Source organism: Amphibalanus amphitrite, unplaced genomic scaffold (assembly GCF_019059575.1).
Source record: "Amphibalanus amphitrite isolate SeventyFive unplaced genomic scaffold, NRLGWU_Aamphi_draft 002103F_arrow, whole genome shotgun sequence".
Classification (NCBI taxonomy): domain Eukaryota; kingdom Metazoa; phylum Arthropoda; class Thecostraca; order Balanomorpha; family Balanidae; genus Amphibalanus; species Amphibalanus amphitrite.
Window position 1 is genome coordinate 30,455 of NW_024883596.1, and position 24,190 is coordinate 54,644.

The following is a 24,190-nucleotide window of genomic DNA, read 5'->3' on the forward strand; positions in this document are numbered from 1 at the left end:
GTCACAGAGGTCAGGTCACTGAGGGTCACAATATGAAAATGTCATGTGATGCATGTTTTATGGTCCATTTTAAATGCCAAATGCGATTATGTGGGTCAGGCATCCTTTGGCGTCAGTTTAGATTATGTTCTGTTCAAGGTCAGGTCAAGGTCAGGTCAAGGTCAGGTGAAGGTCAGGTGAAGGTCAGGTCAAGGTCAGGTCAAGGTCAGGTCAAATAAGTCAAATTTCAAAGCTGATATTTTGGCATAAAGTGGGTATCGAATCGATGCAGCTCGTCACGGGGAGTCTAATGGTGGTCTTAGTTTTGCGCTACATGGTCTAGAATTGCTAAAAATTGAGTTCAGAAATTTGACGTCATCAATTTTGAACAGTAGCTTTGTGAGCGTTTCAAGATTTCATGTTTTTTAGTCATTTTTGCTCGAACATGACCTCAGTTTGACCTCAATAACTCCTGACCTACGGTGACCTAAGGCTTGAAATTTTCTGTGAAGATGTCAAATTGATGCCCGGGAAGGTACTGAAAAATTGGCGGCGCTGCGCTCCGCCGTTTTCTTGCTATTCGCCAGGAAAACTACAGGGGGGCCATATTTCCCTCCCCCAACGGGGCGAGGGTTAAATATAGGCACATTGACGTTGAACATATTTACGAAACAAATCGATCATTTGTCATTGATCCACAGTATATAGAAAAGCATCTACTAGAAACACTACGTACTAATGCATTCACGTCGCACACATTTCGCACCACCTCCGCCTTTTGAAAGTTGGCACAATGCAGAAAGGCAGCGCTCAAGCATGGCATTTACTTGATGGATAACTTCAGTCCGCTTTACTGGCACTTAACATTGCTTCATCTACACTACCCTGACATCTATGCCTGATGACAACCACAGAATAATTCAATCTTTCGTACCTGCCTGGCACAGCGCGCTATCCTTTCAAAGCTCCGTCACTGCCCCTGCTGTCCTGACTTGATGCGTCCCTCGGCTCCACGTCCTTTCCCGTGTCAAAGTGCTGCTGAATCTGCTCCAGCGTCTTGCCCCGAGTCTCGACCAATGTCAGCTGTAAGATGACCGCGCCGATGAGGCAGAGACAGGCGTACATCCAGAACGTACCCGCCGGGCTGATGGCATCCTCCAGCGGCTCGAAGGTCAGCGTCGTCAGGAACGAGGTGCCCCAGTTGAAGAAGATGGCGATACCACTGGCGAGGTTTTTAACATCAGGTGGGAGTATCTCCCCTGTCGGGAAAGAGAAGAATTCAGGACTTGCGCCTGCTTTTGTGGGGCGGAATGTGTCGATTTCGAACGAAACCAAATAAACTGTCGGGCTTTATCCATAGTCCTTATCCACTGCGGGTGATGATGATGAAATGTATCGCAAAGCATCGTCAGGTAAATTATGACAGTAAACTGTTCACCAAGTACTGATTTTGGGCGTAGCCGAGGTCATAAAGTTTGTAGTTTTTGATGAGTATGCGAACATCTAAATGTTTTAAGCTACATGTCAATACGCACCTCAAATTGCCAAGGCCTGTCATACAATGTCATTCGAATTCAGATTTCAGGTCAAAATGTAACTTTTTCATCCATATATTAGCCCTGGCTGGTTTTATGCGTGGGTGTGGGTATGCAAGTCTTCACAATGCATGCATAAATGCAAGCATGCATAAGTACTTTCGAACGCTTGATGTATGCTTGCGTGTGTCACCGCATAAGAATTATCAAGACCTAAACGAACCATTGTTCAAGCGTAAATGACGTTTCCATAAGTGCTATATCACCTTACCCTGACTAACCTTTACCACCAGCACGACGTTTCTAGGAACACCTTAACACATTTCCATGATCTTCACTCATTTTATGTAGAACATTGGATGGGGAACATCTGCTAAAACAATCAGCGACAGCTTTAGATGTTGGACATGCAGTTCATATGCCATAACCTAGAATATTTTTAAGGAGACCCCGTTACTGTAAGGGACCGGGTTATGTAGAAAAATGGCCCTCCAAGCGCACGGTAGACTCACTCCAGCCTCACCCATGTAAAGGTAGGTAATGGGGCCGAAGCCGATGCCGAAGCCCAGGAGGAAGACAACGACAGACGTCAGCGGCAGCCACTCGATTGCCGAGACGTCCTGCCCAGTGTCTTTCAGCCTAAAGAAGACGCCCAGGACCACCAGGCTGGCTCCTGTGATGACAGAGGAGGCGACCAGGAGCGGTTTTCGGCCGCGGCTGTGCACGGCTGCCACCCCCAGGGCTGTTGTGCAAACCTGCCAAATCAAAGCAAAGGAACAATAGAGATGCTTCAGATGAAAGGAAGGAGATGTTCTGACATTCCTTGGACTCATTAAAAGCTGCAAAAATGGTTTTATCAACTGGTTAACTTGTTTGAGCTCCATCTTCCACAAAACATTGGCGATTGAAAATAGATTGTCAACAATACTGCAGAAGAATGCGGCTGAAAACAATCACCTGATAATAGTGACAATGTTTAAAACAATTTGTAGCAGTGTTGTAACCACAGCGTGGAATTTACTTTTGTCAGTCCGGAGTAGATAGCCGCTGTGCTCGAGTCCATGGCCCCGCCGGCCTCCTCGAATATATCCGCTGCGTAAAAGGTGATGATGTTGACACCGCAGCCCTGCTGCATAATGACGACGAGTAGCGTCAGCGCCAGCGGCCGTCGGTACTCTGGCCGCCTGAGTTCGGACAGCGCCGCCTTCCCGGTGGCCCGGCCGGTGCCCAGCGCGGCCAGCTCGCTCTCCACATCAGCCAGCTCTCCGCGCAGCCAGCGCAGCGTGGCGCGCGCCTCGGCCAGCCGGCCGCGCTGCGCCAGCCACAGCGGCGACTGGCAGCTGAGCGTCACCAGCAGCAGCCACAGCGCCGACACGGCGCCGGAGAGGGCGGCCAGCAGCCGCCAGTCGGCGTACTTGCCCACCACGTACGACAGGAGCACGCCCATGTTGAGCTGTAGCTCAAACACTGCGCCAGAAGGGCCGCGGAGACTAGCCGTCGTCACCTCAGCCACATACGTGGGCGCGACCACCGTGGTCCAGCCGACGGCGGCGCCTGTCAGCAGCCGGCCCAGCAGCAGAACGGTCAGCGAGCCGGCGTAGGTGACCATCAGCCAGCCCAGCACGGCCGGCAGAGAGACCAGCACCAGCGCCGAGCGGCGGCCCAGCGCCTGCATGGCGTTGCCGGCCAGCGGGGCGGCCAGCAGCGCGCCCAGCGGCACCATCGAGCCGACCAGCGAGCCCTGCTGGTCAGTCACGTGCAGCGGAGAGTCCCTCAGCTGTGGCAGAGCGCTGCTTGTGTAGCCCAGCGCCAGGCCCACCGGAAAACCTCCGAATGTCGCTGAAAAAGAGGGAAAGGTGTTTTTGTTGGATCCCGTCCATAGGAAAAAGAAAAAAAGAAATGTTATTACCGAATTAACCCGCGTCTCGTTGTGGGAAGGGGGAGCGAAACGTCCCTTCCATTATTTCCTGTCAATATCTCCTAAAGCATTACAGATATCGTCACTAGACTTACAAGCCCCTACGGCCATCAATTTGACAACTTTTGGCCAAAAAATATTAACAGGCTCTGTGATAGATTGGCCATAAATGACGTTAAAATGACGTCACGTTCTGCCATCGAAACAAGGTTTTTACAGCAGGAGCTGTCACGCCTTCAGTTTTGAAGGTAATGGTATATATTAAGGTTTAACAAAAAAGTTGTACAATTAACAGGACTACAAACTATATTTTCGGTTTTGTAAGGAAATGTATATTTCGTTTCCCCAAAAAAAGGCATATAATACCCTAAAAATTCAAAACGTTCTAAAATTTTGAAATACGGATTTGTTCAAAATAGAATTAAGGGTTTCTGACGGCTCATACAGTTTAATATCAATACCTCCATTTTTGTTTTAACCTATGGCGTAAAGAACTACTGAAAATAGATTACCTACACCAAATTTTCAAATTTAATTTTAACCGTTTTAGACAACGCAGCGCAAAACTAAGGCCTGATTTGGATTTATCGTAAGGAGTTGCATCGAATCAATGCCCTTTTCATACAATAACATTAATTTTGAAATTTGATCTGACGTTGACCTGCCTTTCACCAAGACGGATCCTGAACTGACCCCAAATGGTCGCCCAACTCAGATCATTGAAGTTGAAATGCAAAATTGTCCATTAATTGTATCACAATTCATACGAACCTAGTAGGTATAGTTGGGATCATATTGTGAAGCTTAGTGACCTGACCTCTGTGACCTGACCTGGTATCAGTGACCTCATTAGACAAAATATAAACTAGGAAACCAATTCTCTATCAATGATTTTCTGTAACATGCCTTTAGCCTTTTACTTGATGTTATAGAATGCCTTATGAGGCCTGTAAACGGTCAAAAATGCAATATTTGACCTGGCCTGATGTATGACGTCATCAGTTGCACCTCGGTCAATGAAATGGGGTCACATGACAGCTTCCTGATCTGGATATCGAACACCGTTTGGATTTAAAAATCGGCTGATAACTTTCTGAGATGTTAGCCCGGGCCACGAATCATATCACGAAATCTCACTGAACATAACAAAATACAAGACAGGCTGACAATTCGGCATGTTTTTTATCAGTCAAGCTTAGTAAAGCTTCCATCAGTTTAGGTACATAGGGTAGCCTGGGGCAAGACGCCCCCGATAATTTATTTTGCTACATAACTTTTGTCCCACATCACCTGGAAGGCCAAATTTGTGCTCAATGCGTTCTTTGGACATTTTACTTTAAATTCCACCCCTCAAATTCATTCACTTATCATCGGACTCTTAGCTAGGAAGTGATTTGTGAAGCAACTGCAAATGGGGCATTTTGCCCCAACCCCAGGGCAAAACGCCCCACGGCCTGGGGCAAGAAGCCCCATGCCCTAGATTAAAGATTAAACATGCTAGTTGACTTAAATCGTATATGAGAGGTCTGTTAGACTTTGGGAACCACGGCACTGAAGTTAGCTCCTTCCACCCTATCAGGTGTTCAGCTATGACACTATTGTATGAGCAGGTTTTTCACCTGCCTCATAAGGCCAAATAATAAATTATTGCAATGGAAATGTTAACAAAATACTTCCTTTGCCATCCAGTTGCTGAGAAAAGTACATATAAATGCATAGAAACTTACTGTTAGCCAGCTACCGAACATTAGGAAGTGGGTAGTCCGAACAACACATGAGGTAAAACGCCCCATGGGGCGTTTTGCCCCGCGACCTACTGGGGCGTTTTACCCCATCACGTAGTTCGGTCAGAGAACAACGCCTTGCACTCCAGCAAGGCATAATTTAACACGAACCAAGCCGGCATTATAAGCGTTAGATAGAGTTGTTCAAAATACATAAAAGTCGTTAAACTGATGTGGACCATAAAAGAACGCCATGATGCATAAGCTGACAACAAAACATAAAAATCACTCCAAAAACACATTTTTGGCTATATCTCCCTAAAGAGTCATCACAATTTCTTTCCAGTCTGCTCATATAATGATTATATAGTGCACGTTTTATAGAAGAGATGATGTTTCTCCAGAACCTTGCCAGTTCCGAGAAACATCGGTGAGGCGTTTTACCTCGGCGGGGCGACTTGCCCCGGTCTACCCTACTACATACCCGAACATTTCTCGCAACTATTAGCGATTTGTTAGTGACACAGGCTGTTGGGACAAAACAAGTTACAATCGACACACTACATAATTAAATTTGTAGGTAAAATTATCCGGCACGGTTTATCACCCCCTCGATATCTAAGCCAACTTACCGGCAGCAGCGGTGAGCAGCTGGTGCCACACGCACGTGCTGAGCAGGCCTCTCGGCGCCATCAGAGGCGGAAGAGGTGGGCGTCACCCACAGACCTGAAACGCACCGATCTACCGGCCGCCACACCACCAAGAAACACTGTCAATCACACCGGGGAGCGCGAGAAACCTCACGAACAGGTCCCGTGAGGAGAGAGCTACAAGAAACTGCAAGCCGCTGGTTGCACGTCGAACCTCCCTCCTGCATAGCACGTTCCCAGCATCTGTTGGGAGTAGGCGCCGTGCGGGACAAGTAGCTTCTTTCAACACCTGTGTTTCAGCAGATAGGCGAAGTGGATGCCGATGTTGTCGCTGATTAGATACGATGTGAGATGAGAGGCGAACAGAGGCGTGTAAACAAACAGGGGCGGATTCAGGAGAGGGATTTTGAGGGCTGGAGTCCCTGCCAAAAAGAAAGAAAAGAAAATATGCCACCCTGTGGAGCGACGAGTCGGTGAAACGCAACACTATCAAATCACTATGTTCATAAACAACATCAGGAGAAGGGAAAGAGTCGACAGAGGACGTTATCTTCAATTTTGATTGTAGGTGCTTCAATCGTACATTTTGCCGCCCAGTTGATGGAAAACACGCCATCCATCCCATTCCACTGGCCCCTGGCCTGGTCGGAGAAAATCCTGGATCCGCCCCTGCTAATAATGGGGTGAGTGTGTTCCTCCGCGCCTTCGACAACCTGCAATCGCAAAGGGCACCCTCGGCTCCCAAGGGCCAAGGGGTAGGGATGACCCAGTGGCCCCCTACCTACGCCTCTGGTCCGAACAGAGGTCGCAGGTGCAATTTTTCGATTCAGAATTCAAAAGTAACCTGCTACACGATGGTTATTGGGTCGCTGGCGGATCCAGGGAGGTAATCCGTGCCCCGTGGGCATCCTCCCCCTCCCCTCCAAGAGAGGCTCTGAAAGGGAGCCGGCAGGCCTTAACCCGCGCCCCACTGGGGGGGCTATTTATAGCCCCCCCTCCCGTTTTTCTGCAATAACTTCCAAACCGCTTGACGAATCGACGCCAAACTTTCAGTACCTTCGGCTGCATCAATTTGACACCTTGTGTCAAAATTTGAACTTCGTAGCTACCATAGGTCGGCCGAAAATGACGTCAGAGTGACGTCATGTTCGTCCGATTTCGACGCAAAACATTGAACCACGGCAATCGCTCCCAAGAGCTCAGTTTTTAAGCTAGATCCAATTTCTTTGCAAGAAAGGACTCAGAATTAACTGCGCAATCAAACTGCTATCTCGGATTTTCAAAATTTTGAAAATTTCGAAAATTTTATATAATAATATTCAAAATTTATATTTTTATATTTTTTTCAAAAAGTTTTTGACTTTTCGAAAAAACCGGAATATATGTGACAGAACGCATGATTATGACTAACTCTAGCAAGTTTTAGCTAAATATCTTCAAAAATGGCCAAGTTATACGCATTATTGCAAAAAAAATCACAATTATTAATTTTTCAAATCAATTTTTCAGTACGTATTTGGCATCGTACACCAATATAAATGGCACCATCGTGTTCCTGAGCTCAAACTTCATCCAATAGACACCTTTTTTGTTGAAAAATTTCAACTTCAAAATTTGACCTTTTTTGACCTGAAAGTGACCTGACCTAAGCTAATTTCGACTCAAAATGACCTTGAATGACACAGACGACATCAAATTCGAAATCTATGGCCTAAATGGACCATAAAACATGTGTCACGTGACCGACGCATGATATAATATTTTCGTGACCTGTGATGACCTGACCCTGACCTGAAAATCAAAGTACAAGTTTGGTACCCTCAATGTATCTAGAGCATCTGTTCACGAGTGTGGAAACCAAAAATGAGCCTGATCTGACTTGTAAGACGGCGGCCAGAGCCCAAAATGTGAACAAGCCAAAGTGCTAATAATTTTTACTTTGACCTGACCTGTGACGTCATCGGTGACCTCGAGGTCAATGAAATTAGGTTTCGCTCGACAGTTTTTCCGGGGCTATCAGACGCCGTTTGAATTTTGACAATCGGCCCAGTAGTTTCGGAGTTAGGAGGGGGGGCTATGAATAGCCCCCCCCCCCCCCCAGTAGGGCGTGTTATACACAGACCCCAGTGGGGCGCGGGTTAACCCGCGCCCCAGTGGCGGTCTCAGCCAACTTCGCCCTAGTGGGGGGGTGGGGGGGGGGGCATATGTTACCACCCACCTCTAACTCAAAAACTAAGAGGGCTAGAAGGACGCAGTAAAAAGCAGTCGATAGCTCTCAATGCGTACGCTTGAAAGTATTTCAGTCATTTTGCACCTTAGAGCAATATTGGGGTCACCAGAGGTCATCAAAGGTTAAAATTTGCCAATTGTCATTATATTTTTCAGAAAACATGCCGTTATCTCAGGAGCTATGATAGCTAGAAAAACGCATGAATAAGCAATCGATAGTTTTTGAACTCTTCTTTTGATAAGGTTTTTTTATCAAAATTGACCTCAGGTCAACGGTTTAGCCTCCAGAAGGCAAAAACTCCAAAAAATAGCTGTTTTTACGAAAAGTGTTTATCGACAATGATTTTCGGCTACAAAAAGCCACGACATTTTTATTGCCATAATCGTGTTCCTCTCGCCGAGTCGCGTCGAATGAACTATAATTTGAGCTTGAAAGGTCAACTTGAAAATTTGACCTCAGGTCAAGGTCATGACCTTACCGGAAAAGGTCATGTTGCATATCAGTCGATGCGTCTCAACAAGACAAACACAATGAGACCATCCCCAGCGTTCTATCTCTTTCCAATCGGAGTTATTGGCAAAAATCTGTTTGTAGCCTCAAATGACATCGGATGACCTTTCTAGAGGCTATCAGCAAAAATGACACCTTGGTCATCACGGGTGGTCCAAATCATTGTGATTCTGAAATATTTGGACTGTTCCTATGCGTACACACGGATCTAGAGGCATTTTCATCTTTCTCCATTGACTTGTAATGGAAAGGTCACGCCACTGATCTGACCTTAGGTCACGGATATAAAAATCCGAGATATACAAATTGTAGGCGCCTATAACAGCATGCAATCCACCAAGTTTAAAACGTTTCTGACAAATACTGCAGGCTGGACATGATTGCAAACTTTTTATGCTTGGTCAGTTAACTTGACCTGGTGACCTGACCTGACATGACCTGGGGTCAAAAATTTCACACATTGTCCAAAATTGATGTACCAAAAGCTACCCCAAGCGGCGCGCGCCACGGTTTTTTTATTCACACGCAAAAAACGCGACAGGGTGGTAACATATGCCCCCCCCCCCACTGGGGCGAAGGTTAAGCAGACTTCAATATTATGTAACTTCAAAAAGTCTCTTTTAATCTTTGCACACCGCCCTCTTCATGCATCAAATAGCCCCGCCTTACATAACGCGCTTACATTTGTGAATACGCCTCTGTTCGCCTCTCATCTCGCAGCGTATCTAATCAGCGAAAACATCGAAAATCACTTCACGAATCAGCTAAAATATAGGTATGCGTAGTGAGAAGCCATTTGTCCTGCAGTGTCCCACCCACAACATAAGCCTGCTCCGGCTGTTTTTCAATAGAAAAACACAAGTCTAACGAAAGGTGTTTGTCTATTTCAAACAACCTTCGGTTACAGTGAAATCGTGCAAAGCAGGAGCGGCGCAAACGACGGCTCGCCCTACAGCTGGTCACTCTGCCTGTTGCCTACAGCTGGCCACGCTCGTCAGGGATCTCGCGCTCCCCGGTGTGATTGAGTGTTTCTTGGCGGTGTAGCGGTCGGCAGGTCGGTGCGTTTCAGGTCTGTGGGTGACGCCCACCTCTTCCGCCTCCGATGGCGCCGAGAGGCCTGCTCAGCACGTGCGAGTGGCACCAGCTGCTCACCGCTGCTGCCGGTAAGTCCGTTTGGATCTGGAGCAGGTGATAAGCCGTGTGAATATTTTGTTTAATCTACATTTGTGTGCTCCATATTGGGTGTTGTTCCTTTCAACAGCATTTGCCACAAAAAAAAGTTTTATGAGCTGAATGGTACGAAGAATTGCCATAATTCGCTGATGAAGTTAGGACATATCAAGGTCTGTTAATTTAGTTGCCCTATATTTCTATAGAGATTTAAGGACATAATTTTATCATGTAAATGTTATGCATGGTTGAACATTTCGGCTAATGTGCTAGGCATTATACCCAAAAACTTGACCCACACCCCACGGGGGGGGGGGGGCTATTCATAGCATTCACTCCAGTTTTTCTTTAATAACTTCCAAACCGCATGTTGTATCGACACCAAACTTTCAGTACCTTCTGCTGTATCAATTCGACACCTTGTGTTAGAATATGAACTTCATAGCTACCATAGGTCGGCCAGAAATGACGTCAGAGTGACGTCATGTTCGGCCGATTTCAACGAAAAACATTGAACCACGGCACTCGCTCCCAACAGCTCAGTTTTTAAGCTAGATCCAATTTCTTTGCATGAGAGGACTCAGAATAGACTATTCTATCAAACTGCTATCTCAGATTTTCAAAATGTTGAAAAATTTGAAAATTATATATAATAAAATTCAAAATATATATTTTTCTCTTTTTTAAACTTTTTGACCTTTCGAAAAAAAAAACAGAATATATGTGATAGAACACATGCTTATGACTTAATCTAGCAAGTTTAAGCTAAATATCTTTAAATATGGTGAAGTTATACGCATTATTGCAAAAAGTTCACAATTATAAATTTTAAAATCAATTTTTCAGTACGTGTTTGACATCGTACACCAATATAAATAGCACCATCGTGTTCCTGAGCTCAAACGGCATCCAATGTATACCTTTTTGTTAAAAAATTATAGCTTCAAAATTTGACCTTTTTGACCTGAAAGTGATTCATTCACTTTACTAAATTCAAAGTGTTCAAAGTTCACCTAAGCTAAATTCAACTCAAAATGATCTCGAATGACACAAATGACATCAAATTCGACATCTAACTATGGCCTAAACGGACCATAAAACATGTGTCACGTGGCCGACGCATGATATAATATTTCCGTGACCTGTCATGACCTGACCCTGCCCTGAAAATCAAAGTACAAGTTTGTTACCCTCAGGGTATCTAAAGCATCTGTTCACAAGTGTGTTAACCAAAAATGAGCCTGATCTGACTTGTAAGACGGCGGCCACAGCCCAAAATGTGAACAAGCAAAATTGCTAATAATTTTTACTTTGACCTGACCTGTGACGTCATCAGTGATCTCGAGGTCAATGAAATTAGGTTTCGCACGGCAGTTTTCCCGGGGCTATCAGACACCGTTTGAATTTTGACGATCGTCCCAGTAGTTTCGGAGTTAGGAGGAGGGCTGTAAAGAGCCCCCCCCCCCCTCCAGTACGGCGCGTTATACGTAGACCCCAGTGGGGCGCGCGTTAACTACGCGTCATACATTTATGTCCACATCATGTATGAAACGTTTTTCACCGATCTTTAATCCGACATAATAATTTTTTCAACATCTGCAACCAACATAAACACATTCTTCCTATTTTCAGCGACGTTCGGCGGTTGTCCGGTGGGCTTGGCGCTGGGCTACACGAGCAGCGCTCTGCCACAGTTGAGGGACTCTCCGCTGCACGTGACTGACCAGCAGGGCTCGCTGGTCGGCTCGATGGTGCCGCTGGGCGCGCTGCTGGCCGCCCCGCTGGCCGGCAGCGCCATGCAGGCGCTGGGCCGCCGCTCGGCGCTGGTGCTGGTCTCTCTGCCGGCCGTGCTGGGCTGGCTGCTGGTCACCTACGCCGGCTCGCTGACCGTTCTGCTGCTGGGCCGGCTGCTGACAGGCGCCGCAGTCGGCTGGACCACGGTGGTCGTACCTACCTACCTGGCCGAGGTGACGACAGCTCGTCTCCGTGGCCCCGCCGGCGCAGTATTCGAGCTGCAGCTCAACGTGGGCGTGCTCCTGTCGTACGTGGTGGGCAAGTACGCCGACTGGCGGCTGCTGGCCGTCCTCTCCGGCGCCGTGTCGGCGCTGTGGCTGCTGCTGGTGACGCTCAGCTGCCAGTCGCCGCTGTGGCTGGCGCAGCGCGGCCGGCTGGCCGAGGCGCGCGCCACGCTGCGCTGGCTGCGCGGAGAGCTGGCTGACGTGGAGAGCGAGCTGGCCGCGCTGGGCACCGGCCGGGCCACCGGGAAGGCGGCGCTGTCCGAACTGAGGCGGCAAGAGTACCGACGGCCGCTGGCCTTGGCGCTGTTCGTGGTCATCTTGCAAAAGGCCTGCGGTATAAACATCATCACCTTCTACGCCACGGATATTTTCGCGGAGGCCGGTGGGTCCATGGACTCCAGCACAGCAGCCATTTACTGTGGACTGACAAAGGTATGTGAAGGAAAGCAGCCACGTAATGGCAGCAGGATTGCCAAAAATTGCTTGGAACGTTGTCACTATATTATTCTAGATGACTCATCCCCATTCTCTTGGGCAGGATCCAACGGAAATGTTTATCGGTGATGAAACACCAGGCAAGGAAGCTGTTTAAACGAAGATATTTTGCAGAGTAAAACAAGTTTAAGAAGTACCGAAACTTCTTGCTTTCCCTTGTAGCAACTCTGAAGGTCAAGTCATCTCTATTGTTACTTTATTTTAATTTGGCAGGTACTCACCACAGCATTGGGAGTGGCAGCAGTGCAAAGTCGCGGCCGAAAACCGCTCCTGGTGGCCTCCTCTATCATCACAGGAGTCAGCCTGGTGGTCCTGGGCGTCTTCTTCAGGCTGAAAGACACTGGGCAGGACGTCTCGGCAATCGAGTGGCTGCCGCTGACGTCTGTCGTGGTCTTCCTGCTGGGCTTCAACGTCGGCTTCGGTCCCATTGGCTACCTTTACATGGGTGAGATTAGAATAAAGCTGCAGGTTAGGGTCATCCCTTTACTCTCTTGGCGACTCTTTCGATTTCGCCCCACATAATTTGACAGTGAATCGGCACATTCTGTCCCTCAAAAGTAGTCTCAAGTTATGAATTCTTCTCTTTCCCAACAGGGGAGATACTTCCACCTGATGTTAAGAACCTCGCCAGTAGTATCGCCATCTTCTTCAACTGGGGCACCTCGTTCCTGACAACGCTGACCTTTGAGCCGCTGGAGGATGCTATTAGCCCGGCGGGTACGTTCTGGATGTACGCCTGTCTCTGCCTCATCAGCGCGGTCATCTTACAGCTGACATTGGTCGAGACGCGGGGCAAGACGCTGGAGCAGATTCAGCAGCACTTTGACTCGAGAAAGGACGTGGAGCCGAGCGATGCGTCAAGTCAAGACAGCAGGGGCAGTGGCGGTGATTTGAAAGGATAGGGTACTGTGCCAAGGCGAAGAAGCGCGAACAATCGAATTGCTCCGGGGTTGTTATCAAGCAAATATGTTAGGGCAGAGTAGATGAAACAATGTTAAGTGCCAGTGAAGCGGACTGAAGCTATCCATGAAGTAAATGCCGTGCTTGAGCGCTGCATATCTGCATTGTGTTGTGCCTACGTTCATACGGGAGATGGTGCGAAATGCAAGCGATGTGAATGCACTGACCATTTTTTTTTTTAATAATAGCTGTTAAGGTACTTGCTGTTTTACTATAGAATACTATTGAATTCTATGAATAAAATGAAATGACCCAAAACATGTGTCGCACATGCCCTTTCTATATTTCGTTTTTGGTGACCTGAGTCCTGACCTTACCTTGGCCTTGACCTTTGCATGATATTGTATGCAACGAATTTTGCCTTGGTAGCCTAAGAACACGTTTTGGGCAATCAGTCTCAGTCCATTCTTCGGCAACTACGGTACAAGGTCGATATTGTAGAAACTTGCATTTCCTACCCTTGACCTGACCTTGACCTGACCTCTGACCTTCTTAAGCAAAAATTGGCTCTTAACCCTCGCCCGTTTAGGGGGGGGTCGAACGGACCCCCCCCCCCATGGTTTTTCGCGAATAACTCGCGTAAAAAGCGGCCGATCGCGACGAAACTTTCAGTACCCTCGCGTTAATCAATTTTACATCTACTCTGAAAATTTCATGACCCTGACCCCAATGACCTTTGACCTGTGACCTACTTTTCGAGACCATGTTTGGCCGGAATCGCGATTCGGCGTATGTCGGCTCGCATTAGCCGCGCGTTTGCAGTCTTTTCGTGGTTTCAAGCGCTCAAACATGTGATATGATATTGCCCCCATGCGTTAGAGTGGGTGTCAAGGTCACCTGAAGGTCAAGTCAGGTCATTGACCTTTGATGACCTCGGTACACTTTTTCGAGTTTTACATGTTTCTAGGTCAGTTTTTGCAGCTGAATTCGAATTTGGCAACCATTTGAACATTTACGAAGTAGTTTTGGTGCCTTCGTAACATGTTACGAAGCTATCAGAGGCGGTTGACACCTACTAGGAATACCCGGCAGGACCCCTACTGGTTGACCTGACCTGACCTGACCCGACCCGGACTAAATGCATGAAGACATCATCTGTGATCAAAACTAACATGATATTCGTGATCAGCACCCCGAAAAACCCCGTAGCAGCCACACTTTACGACGTTCTAACAGGTCCCGATTTTCCCGACTTTTGGGTCATTGACCTGACCTGCAAGGTCAACCAATGACCTAGGACCTTAAAATTAGGTATCATCGGCTTCCTCTCTTCACGGGCAACACGCTCGTTTTTTCCGCGAAGCTCTAGCTCGATCAGGGGCGAAACGGCAAGGGGGGGGTCCAACGGACCCCCCCCCCCTTATACGTTCTCGGCTGGAAAAACACCAATACGGGCGAGGGTTAAGATCCGCCTTCTTGAGAGCTTTCAATTGCCGTTTTTCCCGTCTTTCTACGACCATTGGTTCGTACCAGGTTCGCACCAGACAAGGGGGGGGGGGCAGAATCTGCCCCCCCCCAGCAGGGCGCGTATGACCGAATAGTCCAGCGGGGCGTGGGTTAAGAAACCCATTTTTTATGACCAACTTCTTGTCATTGGAAATTGAACAGAGTTCACTTTGTTTGACCTCCATGTGACGTAACAGGTCAAATATCCAGGTCATCTTTATCCTAGCTTATGCATCACGTTCTTTCGAATAGCGTTTGAATTTTTCCGATCCGGCTATTGGTTCCGAAGATACGATGGGAGGCCCTCCACCTTCCTTCAAGAGGACCTGGAACCTGCCAGACCTCAACGGGGAGCGGGATTAATTGTCTTCCCAGTCCCCAACCAAAGGGGTGATACATAGACGTAATCGTTTCGCCCCTTATTGAGCTGGAGCTTCGTAATAAATGGAACAGCGGCGTGCATCACCAGACGCAACAAATGGACTAAATTGTTAACACGCACGCACATTGTAATGGAGGGTGCTGGTAATGATCTGTTCGCGTCAAGATCTCTGTGAAGACTTAGGAAGGTAAAGGCAATCTTACGGTGAAAGAAATACGAAAATAAGCCGGTAAAATTTTGAGTTAACCCTCGCCGGCCGAGGGGGGCGGGTGCCGCCACCCCCTCATAGTTTTTTTTCGCGATAGCTCCGAACACGCTGGTGATAGAGAGCTGAAACTTGGCATACTTGACCTTTGATTCAAGCCGGATCTTTTGACACCAACTGCATTTTTAAGTCAGGTCAGGTCACTGACCTACGACGTCATAAGTGAACCTCTGCACGGTCTTCAGATGTCGCAACTTCGCAACGCCCTCACTGCCAGAGGAGATGTCACAGGGAAATAAAACTTGCAGGATCTAGTATACCTACATTATGAGTCTCACATTTTGTATATCTTGGATTTTTCCTAAAGGTCATATGAGGTCAGGTCATTTTCGTGACCTCACCATTAGGTATAATTTATTAAGTCAATGGGGAAAAATGAAAACTGCTATTCTGGCGCCGGGAACGATCTCCAACTATCTCAAGCACACATAATCGTGATTTGATGCACTCCTTGCAAGGTTAGATGCGTCACTTTTGCAATGTTGACCTTGCGTGACGTCATTTATGACGTTATCAAGGTCATATTAGTTTTTCGTCAATAACTCTTGATCAAGTTGAGCTAGCGAGTCGGAAAAGCCAACAATGGACTCAGGAAGACCTGCCGAATCGAATGATATGCGACATGACCTATTTCAACCAACTTCGTGACCTGGGGGTGCAGACCTGACCTTGACCTGAGGTCAACACCTTAAGTTGACCTGACCCGAACAAAAAGTATATCATTCGACGCGCCTGAGCAAGGCAAACACGATGCTGCCAAAATCGCGGCTCTGCGTTTCCTCTGCAGGTCAAACGGCATGAAGTGCCACCAAATGGCTCGGGCTGTGGATTGTGTGTGTCACGGCCTCTATTGTGTACAAGTTTCAAGTTGATCTGAGTTGTCTTGAATCTGGGCTGAATCTGGGGTGCGTCGCGGGGGTGTCTGTTTTTTATATATGCATTTTGTCCTTCCGAGGTCAAACGAGGTCAGATGAAAAGAAGTTTTCATAAAAAGCTGCTACGACTTATGCGATGATGTGCTTTGGTTTGGACATCGGCCGATCCTTCCACTCGAGATCCGCTGAGCCAGTGTAATTTCGACATTATCCACAAATGACCTTATAGGTCATTGCATGACCACGAGGGGTCAAATTACCTTCTAGTGAGACATTACGAATAGGTGCTGGCGAACCGTTTGTTTGGTGTCGTTTCTAGTGCTCTAGCTCTACTGGGTGGAGCTAGACATTTGCTGACGTCTGCAGGTCAAACTGCTTGGGAGTGCCATCGAATGACTCGGACGTCAGCACACGTGACCTTTGCTGACGTCTGCAGGTCAAACGGCTGGGAGTGTCACCGAATGGCTCTGGCTGTGGGTTGTGTATGTCATGGCCTCTATTGTGTACAAGTTTCAGCTTGATCTGCGGTGTCCCGAGTCCGGACTGAATCTGGGCTGAATAATGGATATGGATATGGGCTATCTCTATATGACCTCTTCAATCTTCATGCATCAAATAGCCCCGCCTTATATAACGCGTCTAGTTTTGTTAGCACGCCTCTGTTCGCCTCTCATCTCGCATCGTATCTAATCAGCGACAACATTGGAAATCACTTCACCAGTCAGGTGAAATACAGGCATACTTAGTGAAAAGCGACTCGACCTGCAGTGTCCCACCGACGCACGGTCTTGCCGAATACCAGATTAGCGCGAATTTAATCAAAAACCCGACTTTCGATAAACTGTTATTTATACCTATCAATGGGTAGGAAATTGTCCGAAGTTATCGGATAGAACCTTATTTTTAAGCCACTTTATCATTTGAGGACTTATATCCCTGCCGAAAGTAGACCCACGCTCCGGTTCCTGAAATCGGGCTATGGTACTGAGAAATATGTCCAGTTTTCAATGTAAATTTTACGGAAGCTTCGAGAAGATATATGAGAAAATAGCATATCACCGGATAGCACAATTCATGATGAAGCTGTTTCTGCTATCATGGTAGCTTTTCAATGAATGGTTTCTGAGTTTAATGAGTTAGAACAGGAGCCCTGCATGTGTATCGTTCTCACAATAGTATTTCATAAAGAAGTTGGAAAATGTCAAAATGGATAAAAATGGATATGACGAATAGGGCATGGCTGAACTCTCCGCACATTTCTGAACATAAGCGAGCAAGTTTCAGCTGCCACTTTTTGCCTATTTGCCGTCAATTCAGCTTTGAACATGTCTAGTCGGCCGCCCGGCGTGACCTGACCAAGGTCGGGGGCGGCGCGGCCGAACAGGCTCCAGCCTAATTAACTATCTCAAGCACACGGAATCGTGATTTCATGCACTCCTTGCAAGGTTCGATGCTTCACTTTTGCATTATTGGCCTTACGTGACGTCATTTATGACGTCACTAGGATAATAAGAGTTTTTCGTCAATAACTCCAGATCAAATTGAGCTAGCGAGTCGGGAAAGCCACCAATGGACTCAGGAAGACCTGCCGAATCGAATGATATGCAACATGACCTCCTTCGACCAACTTCGTGATCTGGGGGGCTCTAACCTGACCTTGACCCGAAGTCAACACCTTAAGTTGACTTCAGCCGAACAAAAAGTATACCATTCGACGCACCTGAGCGAGGCGAACACGATGATTCCAAAATTGTGACTCTGCGGCATTTTTTCGCGAAGTTATTAATAAAAAACGAATCCGTGCCTTGGGCCACTTGACCTGAACTCAGAGGTCACAGGTTAACCTGAGACCTTAAAATCGGATACCAGTTGCTGCGTCTCGTAACGGCACACACGCTCGTTTTTTCCGCGAGGCTCTAGCTTCATCAGGGGCGAAACAGCGACGGGGGTCGTACCCCCCCCCCTTCGGCCGGCGAAGGGGGGTATTTTGAAAACCAATAGGTCCGGTGAGGGGTAAGCGTCAGTTTTTGAACCAGAGAACCATTTTCAGTGGATCCGAGCGGCGCTGGGATTAAATTCGCGCTAAACTGGTCTTCGGCCACACTGTGCGACGGCTCGCCCTACAGCTGGTCACTCTGCCTGTTTACTGGTCACGCTCGTCAGGGATCTCGCGCTCCCCGGTGTGATTGACAGTGTTTCTTGGTGGTGTGGCGGCCGGTAGATTGGTGCGTTTCAGATCTGTGGGTGACGCCCACCTCTTCCGCCTCTGATGGCGCCGAGAGGCCTGCTCAGCACGTGCGTGTGGCACCAGCTGCTCACCGCTGCAGCCGGTAAGTCTGTTGGATAGAGAGCGGGCGATAAGACGATTGCTGATTTTGAATTATTGAAATATTGAATCATGGAAATATACTATCGCTGATTTTGAATTTTCATATTTTTTCATAATTTCATTTTCATTTGCATATGATGTTAGCACGCGCAGTGGAAGAGGGAAGTGAGTTTCGCCAATCGCCTGCCCCTCCTGTTCTTCGCAAATAAATCACGTGGCACTCATTCTATTAACCCGCGCCCAGATGGGGTCTGCCGAGCAACGCGGTCTGATGGGGGGGGGGGGCCATTTTGGCCCTCCCCAGATCTTGAGAACCACGCAACCTAGCGACAAGCGGTAAACGGTGTTGGATAGCCCCAACGGGGAACTACCTTGTGACCCAATTTCATTGACCTCGGTCAAACCGATGACGTCACAGGTCAGGTCAAAGGTCGAATTTTCACCGTTTACAGGCATTTCAAGAAATGCGTTGTAAAATCGAGTAAAATGCATTTCATTGAAAATCATCGATGGGGAAATGTTCTTCAAACACATATTTTGCTACTTGAGGTCACTGATACCAGGTCAGGTCACAGTGGTCAGGTCACTGGGGGGTCACAATATGAAAGTGTCGTGTGATACATGTTTTATGGTCCATTTTACATGACAAATGCGATTATGTGGGTCAGACAGACTTTAGGGCCAGCTTGGGTCACGTTTTGGTCAAGGTCAGGTCAAGGTCAGGTCAAGGTCAGGTCAAATTAGGTCAAATTTTAAAGTTGATATTTTTGCATAAAATGGGTATCGATTCGATGCAACTCGTCACGGGGAATTCAATGGTGGTCTCCGTTTTGCGCTACGAGGTCTAGAATGTCTAGAATTGCTAAAAATTGAGTTCAAAAATTTGACGTCATCAATTTTTAACAGTTTTTTCGCTATAACTTGGCCAAAAAAGAGGTATCGATCTAAAATTTGGTATGTATATCGAAGAGCGCAGGGACTATCACATATATTTCGTTTTTTTCGAAATTCGAAAAATTTTGGAAATTTTTTGAGTTTTTCTAAAAAAAATCAATTTATTTGATTTTTGGGGGTCAAAATCCCAAAATTTCGAAAATCCGAGATAGCAATTTTGTAGCGCCGTCTTTTCTCTACACAACCACATAAAAAACTTTAAAATTGCTTGTTAACTGTAGAATTGGTGAGCGCTTCAAGATGTCATGTTTTTTGCTAATTTTTACTCGAACATGACCTCAGTTTGACCTCAATAACTCCTGACCTGAGGTGACCTGTGACTTGAAATTTTGTGTTAAGGTGTCAAATTGATGCCCGGTAAGGTACCCAAAATTTGGCGGCGCTGCGCGCGGCCGTTTTCTCGGTATTTAAGAAAAACCACAGGAGGGGGGGGCCAAAATGCCCCCCCATCAGGGCGCGGGTAACCCGCGCCCCACGGGGGGGGGGGGCTATTCATAGCCCCTCCCGTTTTTCTGCAATAACTTCCAAACCACTTGACGTATCAACGCCAAACTTTCAGTATCTTCGGCTGCATCAATTGGACACCTTGTGTCAAAATGTGAACTTCGTAGCTACAATAGATCGGCCGGAAATGACGTCAGAGTGACGTCATGTTCGGCCCATTTCGACGCAAAACATTGAACCACGGCAATCGCTCCCAAGAGCTCAGTTTTTAAGCTAGATCCAATTTCTTTGCATGAAAGGACTCAAAATTGACTGCGCTATCAAACTGCTATCTCGGATTTTCAAAATTTTGAAAATATAGAAAATTTTATATAATAATAATCAAAATTTATATTTTTATATTTTTTAAAAGGTTTTTGACTTTTCGTTTGAATTTTGACGATCGGCCCAGTAGTTTCGGAGTTAGGAGGGAGGGGGTGGGGGCTATGGAGAGCCCTCCCCCCAGTAGGGCGTGTTATACGGAGACCCCAGTGTGGCGCGGGTTAACGACAAATTTTCACTACTGACATAAAATTGAATTAAACATCTTGTCGTGAGACTTAAGAGCAATAGTAAATCGCTGAACCACCTTTCTATATAGTCACAGTGGTGTAAAGTTAAAAAAATCCCCCGGAGCGGCGCACATTGGTCGGAAACGCCATCAGTAGAAGGCTGAAGCCACGGGCGATTTCGGAATTTCGGGTTACTTTTTAGACATATTGATTCCAAATTAAGCAACTTATTACTAGATAATAGTACTAGTATAATTGTCCGAAAAAAAAAATGATCAAAGTGACAAAAAATAACTGTAGTTAGTCCCCAGACATGAGGGATCCCTGAACTCTGAAACATTGTGCTCAGTGGTTGCATGTAGAGAGGCAGTAAGGTGCTCTCTGAGGTATATTATTTTTCCAAATATCCCTACATTTCAAAATATCTCAAGAAATCGAAATATGGAGTAAGAAAAACGCGAACTCTTGATATTGTTATTATTTTTTATGTCAAGATAGCCCTATACTTTGCCTGGATTTTTTACTGACGGCTCAATTTTTAAGTCTCTAGATTTAAATTCTAATCTTCTGCGATTTTTTTCCGTGAGCAGCTTTTTCGACCGAAAATGACCAAACATGACCTCGGTTTCAACGCTATAACTTATGATCTGAGATGACCTAGACCACAATTTTTTCAGGAGTTGCGCAAAATTTATGTCCGGAGAAGTACTGAAAACGGCGAGCCGAAACTCGCAGCCGTTTTTAAGCTATCGGCGAAAGGCCCACACACGGGTCGTGGGTTATGTAAAGCTCTTGCACCGATCTGAATTCTGGGAGAACAGATCTACTTTTTTCGATGAAGGGAAACAAAGAAAAACTAAGTTCCCTCTGTTTTCAGCCACATTCGGCGGTTGTCCGGTGGGCCTGGCGCTGGGCTACACGAGCAGCGCTCTGCCACAGTTGAGGGACTCTCCGCTGCACGTGACTGACCAGCAGGGCTCGCTGGTCGGCTCGATGGTGCCGCTGGGCGCGCTGCTGGCCGCCCCGCTGGCCGGCAGCGCCATGCAGGCGCTGGGCCGCCGCTCGGCGCTGGTGCTGGTCTCTCTGCCGGCCGTGCTGGGCTGGCTGCTGGTCACCTACGCCGGCTCGCTGACCGTTCTGCTGCTGGGCCGGCTGCTGACAGGCGCTGCAGTCGGCTGGACCACGGTGGTCGTACCTACCTACCTGGCCGAGGTGACGACAGCTCGCCTCCGTGGCCCCGCCGGCGCCGTATTCGAGCTGCAGCTCAACGTGGGCGTGCTCTTGTCGTACGTGGTGGGGAAGTACGCCGACTGGCGGCTGCTGGCCACCCTCTGCGGCGCCGTGTCGGCGCTGTGGCTGCTGCTGGTGACGCTCAGCTGCCAGTCGCCGCTGTGGCTGGCGCAGCGCGGCCGGCTGGCCGAGGCGCGCGCCACGCTGCGCTGGCTGCGCGGAGAGCTGGCTGATGTGGAGAGCGAGCTGGCTGCGCTGGGCACCGGCCGGGCCACCGGGAAGGCGGCGCTGTCCGAACTGAGGCGGCCAGAGCACCGCCGGCCGCTGGCCCTGGCGCTGTTCGTGGTCATCTTGCAAAAGGCCTGCGGCAACAACGTCATCACCTTCTACGCCACGGATATCTTCGTTGAGGCCGGCGGGTCCATGGACTCCAGCACAGCCGCCATCTACTGTGGGCTTACAAAGGTGAAATCCAAGGCATTGGCACAAATTGCTGTGAACGTTGTCACTCTAACTACATGACTGTTGTCAGCTGCATTTTTGTGTAGTGCATGTAGTTAGTTGAAAATATATCGTCAACTGCATCTTTTATCAATGACGGAACGCAGAACAAGTGCCCTTTTTGATAAGACCATTTTTTGCAGCTTAAAACGAGTCCAAGGAATGTCTGAGCATCTCCTTCCTTTCATCTGAGGTGCAAGCCATCTCCATTGTTCCCTTGTTTTAATTTGGCAGGTACTCACCACAGCCTTGGGAGTGGCAGCAGTGCATAGCCGCGGCCGAAAACCGCTCCTGGTGGCCTCCTCTGTCATCACAGGAGCCAGCCTGGTGGTCCTGGGCATCTTCTTCAGGCTGAAAGACACTGGGCAGGACGTCTCGGCAATCGAGTGGCTGCCGCTGACGTCTATCGTTGTCTTCCTCCTGGGCTTCGGCATCGGCTTCGGTCCCATTACCTACCTTTACATGGGTGAGACTAGAATACTAAGCTGCATGTTAGGGCCATCCCTTTACTCTCTTGGTTGGTTGGTTTGGGTTAAGCACCACATCCAGTGGACCAAGGCGCTAACCGGAACTCTCACACTGTTCCAAGCGGTCAGGTAGCGGCAATGCCACGTGCATTGCCCGGGACCTTCACTCTCTTGACGACTCTTTCGATTTTGCCCCAAATAATATGACAGTGAATCGGCACACTCTGTCCCTCAAAAGTAGCCTCAAGTTATGAATTCTTCTCTTTCCCAACAGGGGAGATACTTCCACCTGATGTTAAGAACCTCGCCAGTAGTATCGCCATCTTCTTCAACTGGGGCACCTCGTTCCTGACAACGCTGACCTTTGAGCCGCTGGAGGATGCTATTAGCCCGGCGGGTACGTTCTGGATGTACGCCTGTCTCTGCCTCATCGGCGCGGTCATCTTACAGCTGACATTGGTCGAGACGCGGGGCAAGACGCTGGAGCAGATTCAGCAGTACTTTGACACGGGAAAGGACGTGGAGCCGAGCGATGCGTCAAGTCAGGAGAGTAGGGGGAGTGGCTGTGATTTGAAAGGATAGGGTATAACTGTGCCAAGGCAGTGGCACAGAAGTATACAAACAATCGAATTGTTCCTTGGGTGTCATCAAGCATAGATGATAGGGCAGAGTAGATGAAACAATGTTAAGTGCCAGTGAAGCGGACTGAAGTTAACCATGAAGTAAATGCCATGCTTGAGCGCTGCATATCTGCATTGTGCTTACGTTCGAAGAAGATTGTGCGAAATGTGTGCAACGTGAACGCATTGGTCATGTTTTTTATAATAGGCGTTATTATAGTAGGTGTTATTCTACCTGTGCATCAATGATCAATGATCGATTTAACTCGTAAATACATATATCCGAGTCAACGTGCCTATTGTCATTCCTAACTAGAGGGTGTTACATAGGAACAGTCGTTTAGCCCCTTCCATGCCCCTTATGATCGCCGGAGCTTCGTAATAACCCTCACCCGGCGAGTGGGGATGCAACCTCCTAAGGTTTTTCGCATATAACGTAAAAACAACGGCGCGATAGCGCCGCCAATCTTGGTATACCCCCTGGGGCAGCCTTTTGGCACCTATCCTGAAAATTTAAAGTCTCAAACTTTTCAGGTCAGGTCACCAGGTCTAAAAAACCGGTACAAGGTCAGGGGAAAATTACACTAGGTTAGCGGCAACAGAATGACAGAGTTTTTCGTTGATGGCGCAAGTGTAATGGCACGTAGCGCTACCAAATTTCAGACACGACTTGCAGCATTTATGTGTCACATGACCTGGGAGTTTTAACCCGCGCCCAGATGGGGTCTGCCGAGCAACACGGTCTGATGGGGGGGGGGGGGCATTTTGCCCCCCCCCCCTCAGATCTCGAGAACCACGCAACATAGCGACAAGCGGTAAACGGTGTTGGATAGCCCCAGCGGGGAACTACCTTGTGACCCAATTTCATTGACCTCGGTCAAACCGATGACGTCACAGGTCAGGTCAAAGGTCGAATTTTCACCGTTTACAGGCATTT

The 24,190-nt window shown here is 47.9% G+C and overlaps 3 protein-coding genes across 3 annotated transcripts; 2 read left to right on the top strand and 1 right to left on the bottom strand.

The window, feature by feature from the left end:
- Window positions 1-662: 662 nt before the first annotated feature.
- On the bottom strand, window positions 663-5,849 carry LOC122376332 (facilitated trehalose transporter Tret1-like). Its single transcript, XM_043356147.1, has 4 exons — window positions 5,789-5,849; window positions 2,536-3,353; window positions 2,038-2,269; window positions 663-1,238 (listed from the first exon to the last, which is right to left on the bottom strand). Exons 1-4 carry the CDS (start codon window positions 5,847-5,849, stop codon window positions 931-933), a joined length of 1,419 nt encoding a protein of 472 aa, XP_043212082.1. The 3' UTR covers window positions 663-930.
- Window positions 5,850-11,345: 5,496 nt separating this feature from the next.
- On the top strand, window positions 11,346-13,131 carry LOC122376333 (facilitated trehalose transporter Tret1-like). The gene is made up of 3 exons (XM_043356149.1): window positions 11,346-12,166; window positions 12,443-12,674; window positions 12,824-13,131. Exons 1-3 carry the CDS (start codon window positions 11,465-11,467, stop codon window positions 13,129-13,131), a joined length of 1,242 nt encoding a protein of 413 aa, XP_043212084.1. The 5' UTR covers window positions 11,346-11,464.
- A 5,295-nt stretch (window positions 13,132-18,426) lies between these two features.
- Window positions 18,427-23,215, top strand: LOC122376334 (facilitated trehalose transporter Tret1-like). The gene is made up of 4 exons (XM_043356150.1): window positions 18,427-18,487; window positions 21,313-22,130; window positions 22,401-22,632; window positions 22,908-23,215. The coding sequence occupies exons 1-4, from the start codon at window positions 18,427-18,429 to the stop codon at window positions 23,213-23,215; spliced, it is 1,419 nt and encodes a 472-aa protein (XP_043212085.1).
- Window positions 23,216-24,190: the final 975 nt, after the last annotated feature.

Coding starts and splice junctions, on each gene's coding strand:
- LOC122376332 (XM_043356147.1), bottom strand. CDS start 5,849: ATGGCGCCGAGAGGCCTGCTCAGCACGTGCGTGTGGCACCAGCTGCTC. Junction 3,354..5,788: donor GCTGCTCACCGCTGCTGCCG/GTAAGTTGGCTT, acceptor CCTCTTTTTCAG/CGACATTCGGAGGTTTTCCG. Junction 2,270..2,535: donor TCTACTCCGGACTGACAAAA/GTAAATTCCACG, acceptor TTGATTTGGCAG/GTTTGCACAACAGCCCTGGG.
- LOC122376334 (XM_043356150.1), top strand. CDS start 18,427: ATGGCGCCGAGAGGCCTGCTCAGCACGTGCGTGTGGCACCAGCTGCTC. Junction 22,131..22,400: donor TCTACTGTGGGCTTACAAAG/GTGAAATCCAAG, acceptor TTAATTTGGCAG/GTACTCACCACAGCCTTGGG. Junction 22,633..22,907: donor CATTACCTACCTTTACATGG/GTGAGACTAGAA, acceptor CTTTCCCAACAG/GGGAGATACTTCCACCTGAT.
- LOC122376333 (XM_043356149.1), top strand. CDS start 11,465: ATGGTGCCGCTGGGCGCGCTGCTGGCCGCCCCGCTGGCCGGCAGCGCC. Junction 12,167..12,442: donor TTTACTGTGGACTGACAAAG/GTATGTGAAGGA, acceptor TTAATTTGGCAG/GTACTCACCACAGCATTGGG. Junction 12,675..12,823: donor CATTGGCTACCTTTACATGG/GTGAGATTAGAA, acceptor CTTTCCCAACAG/GGGAGATACTTCCACCTGAT.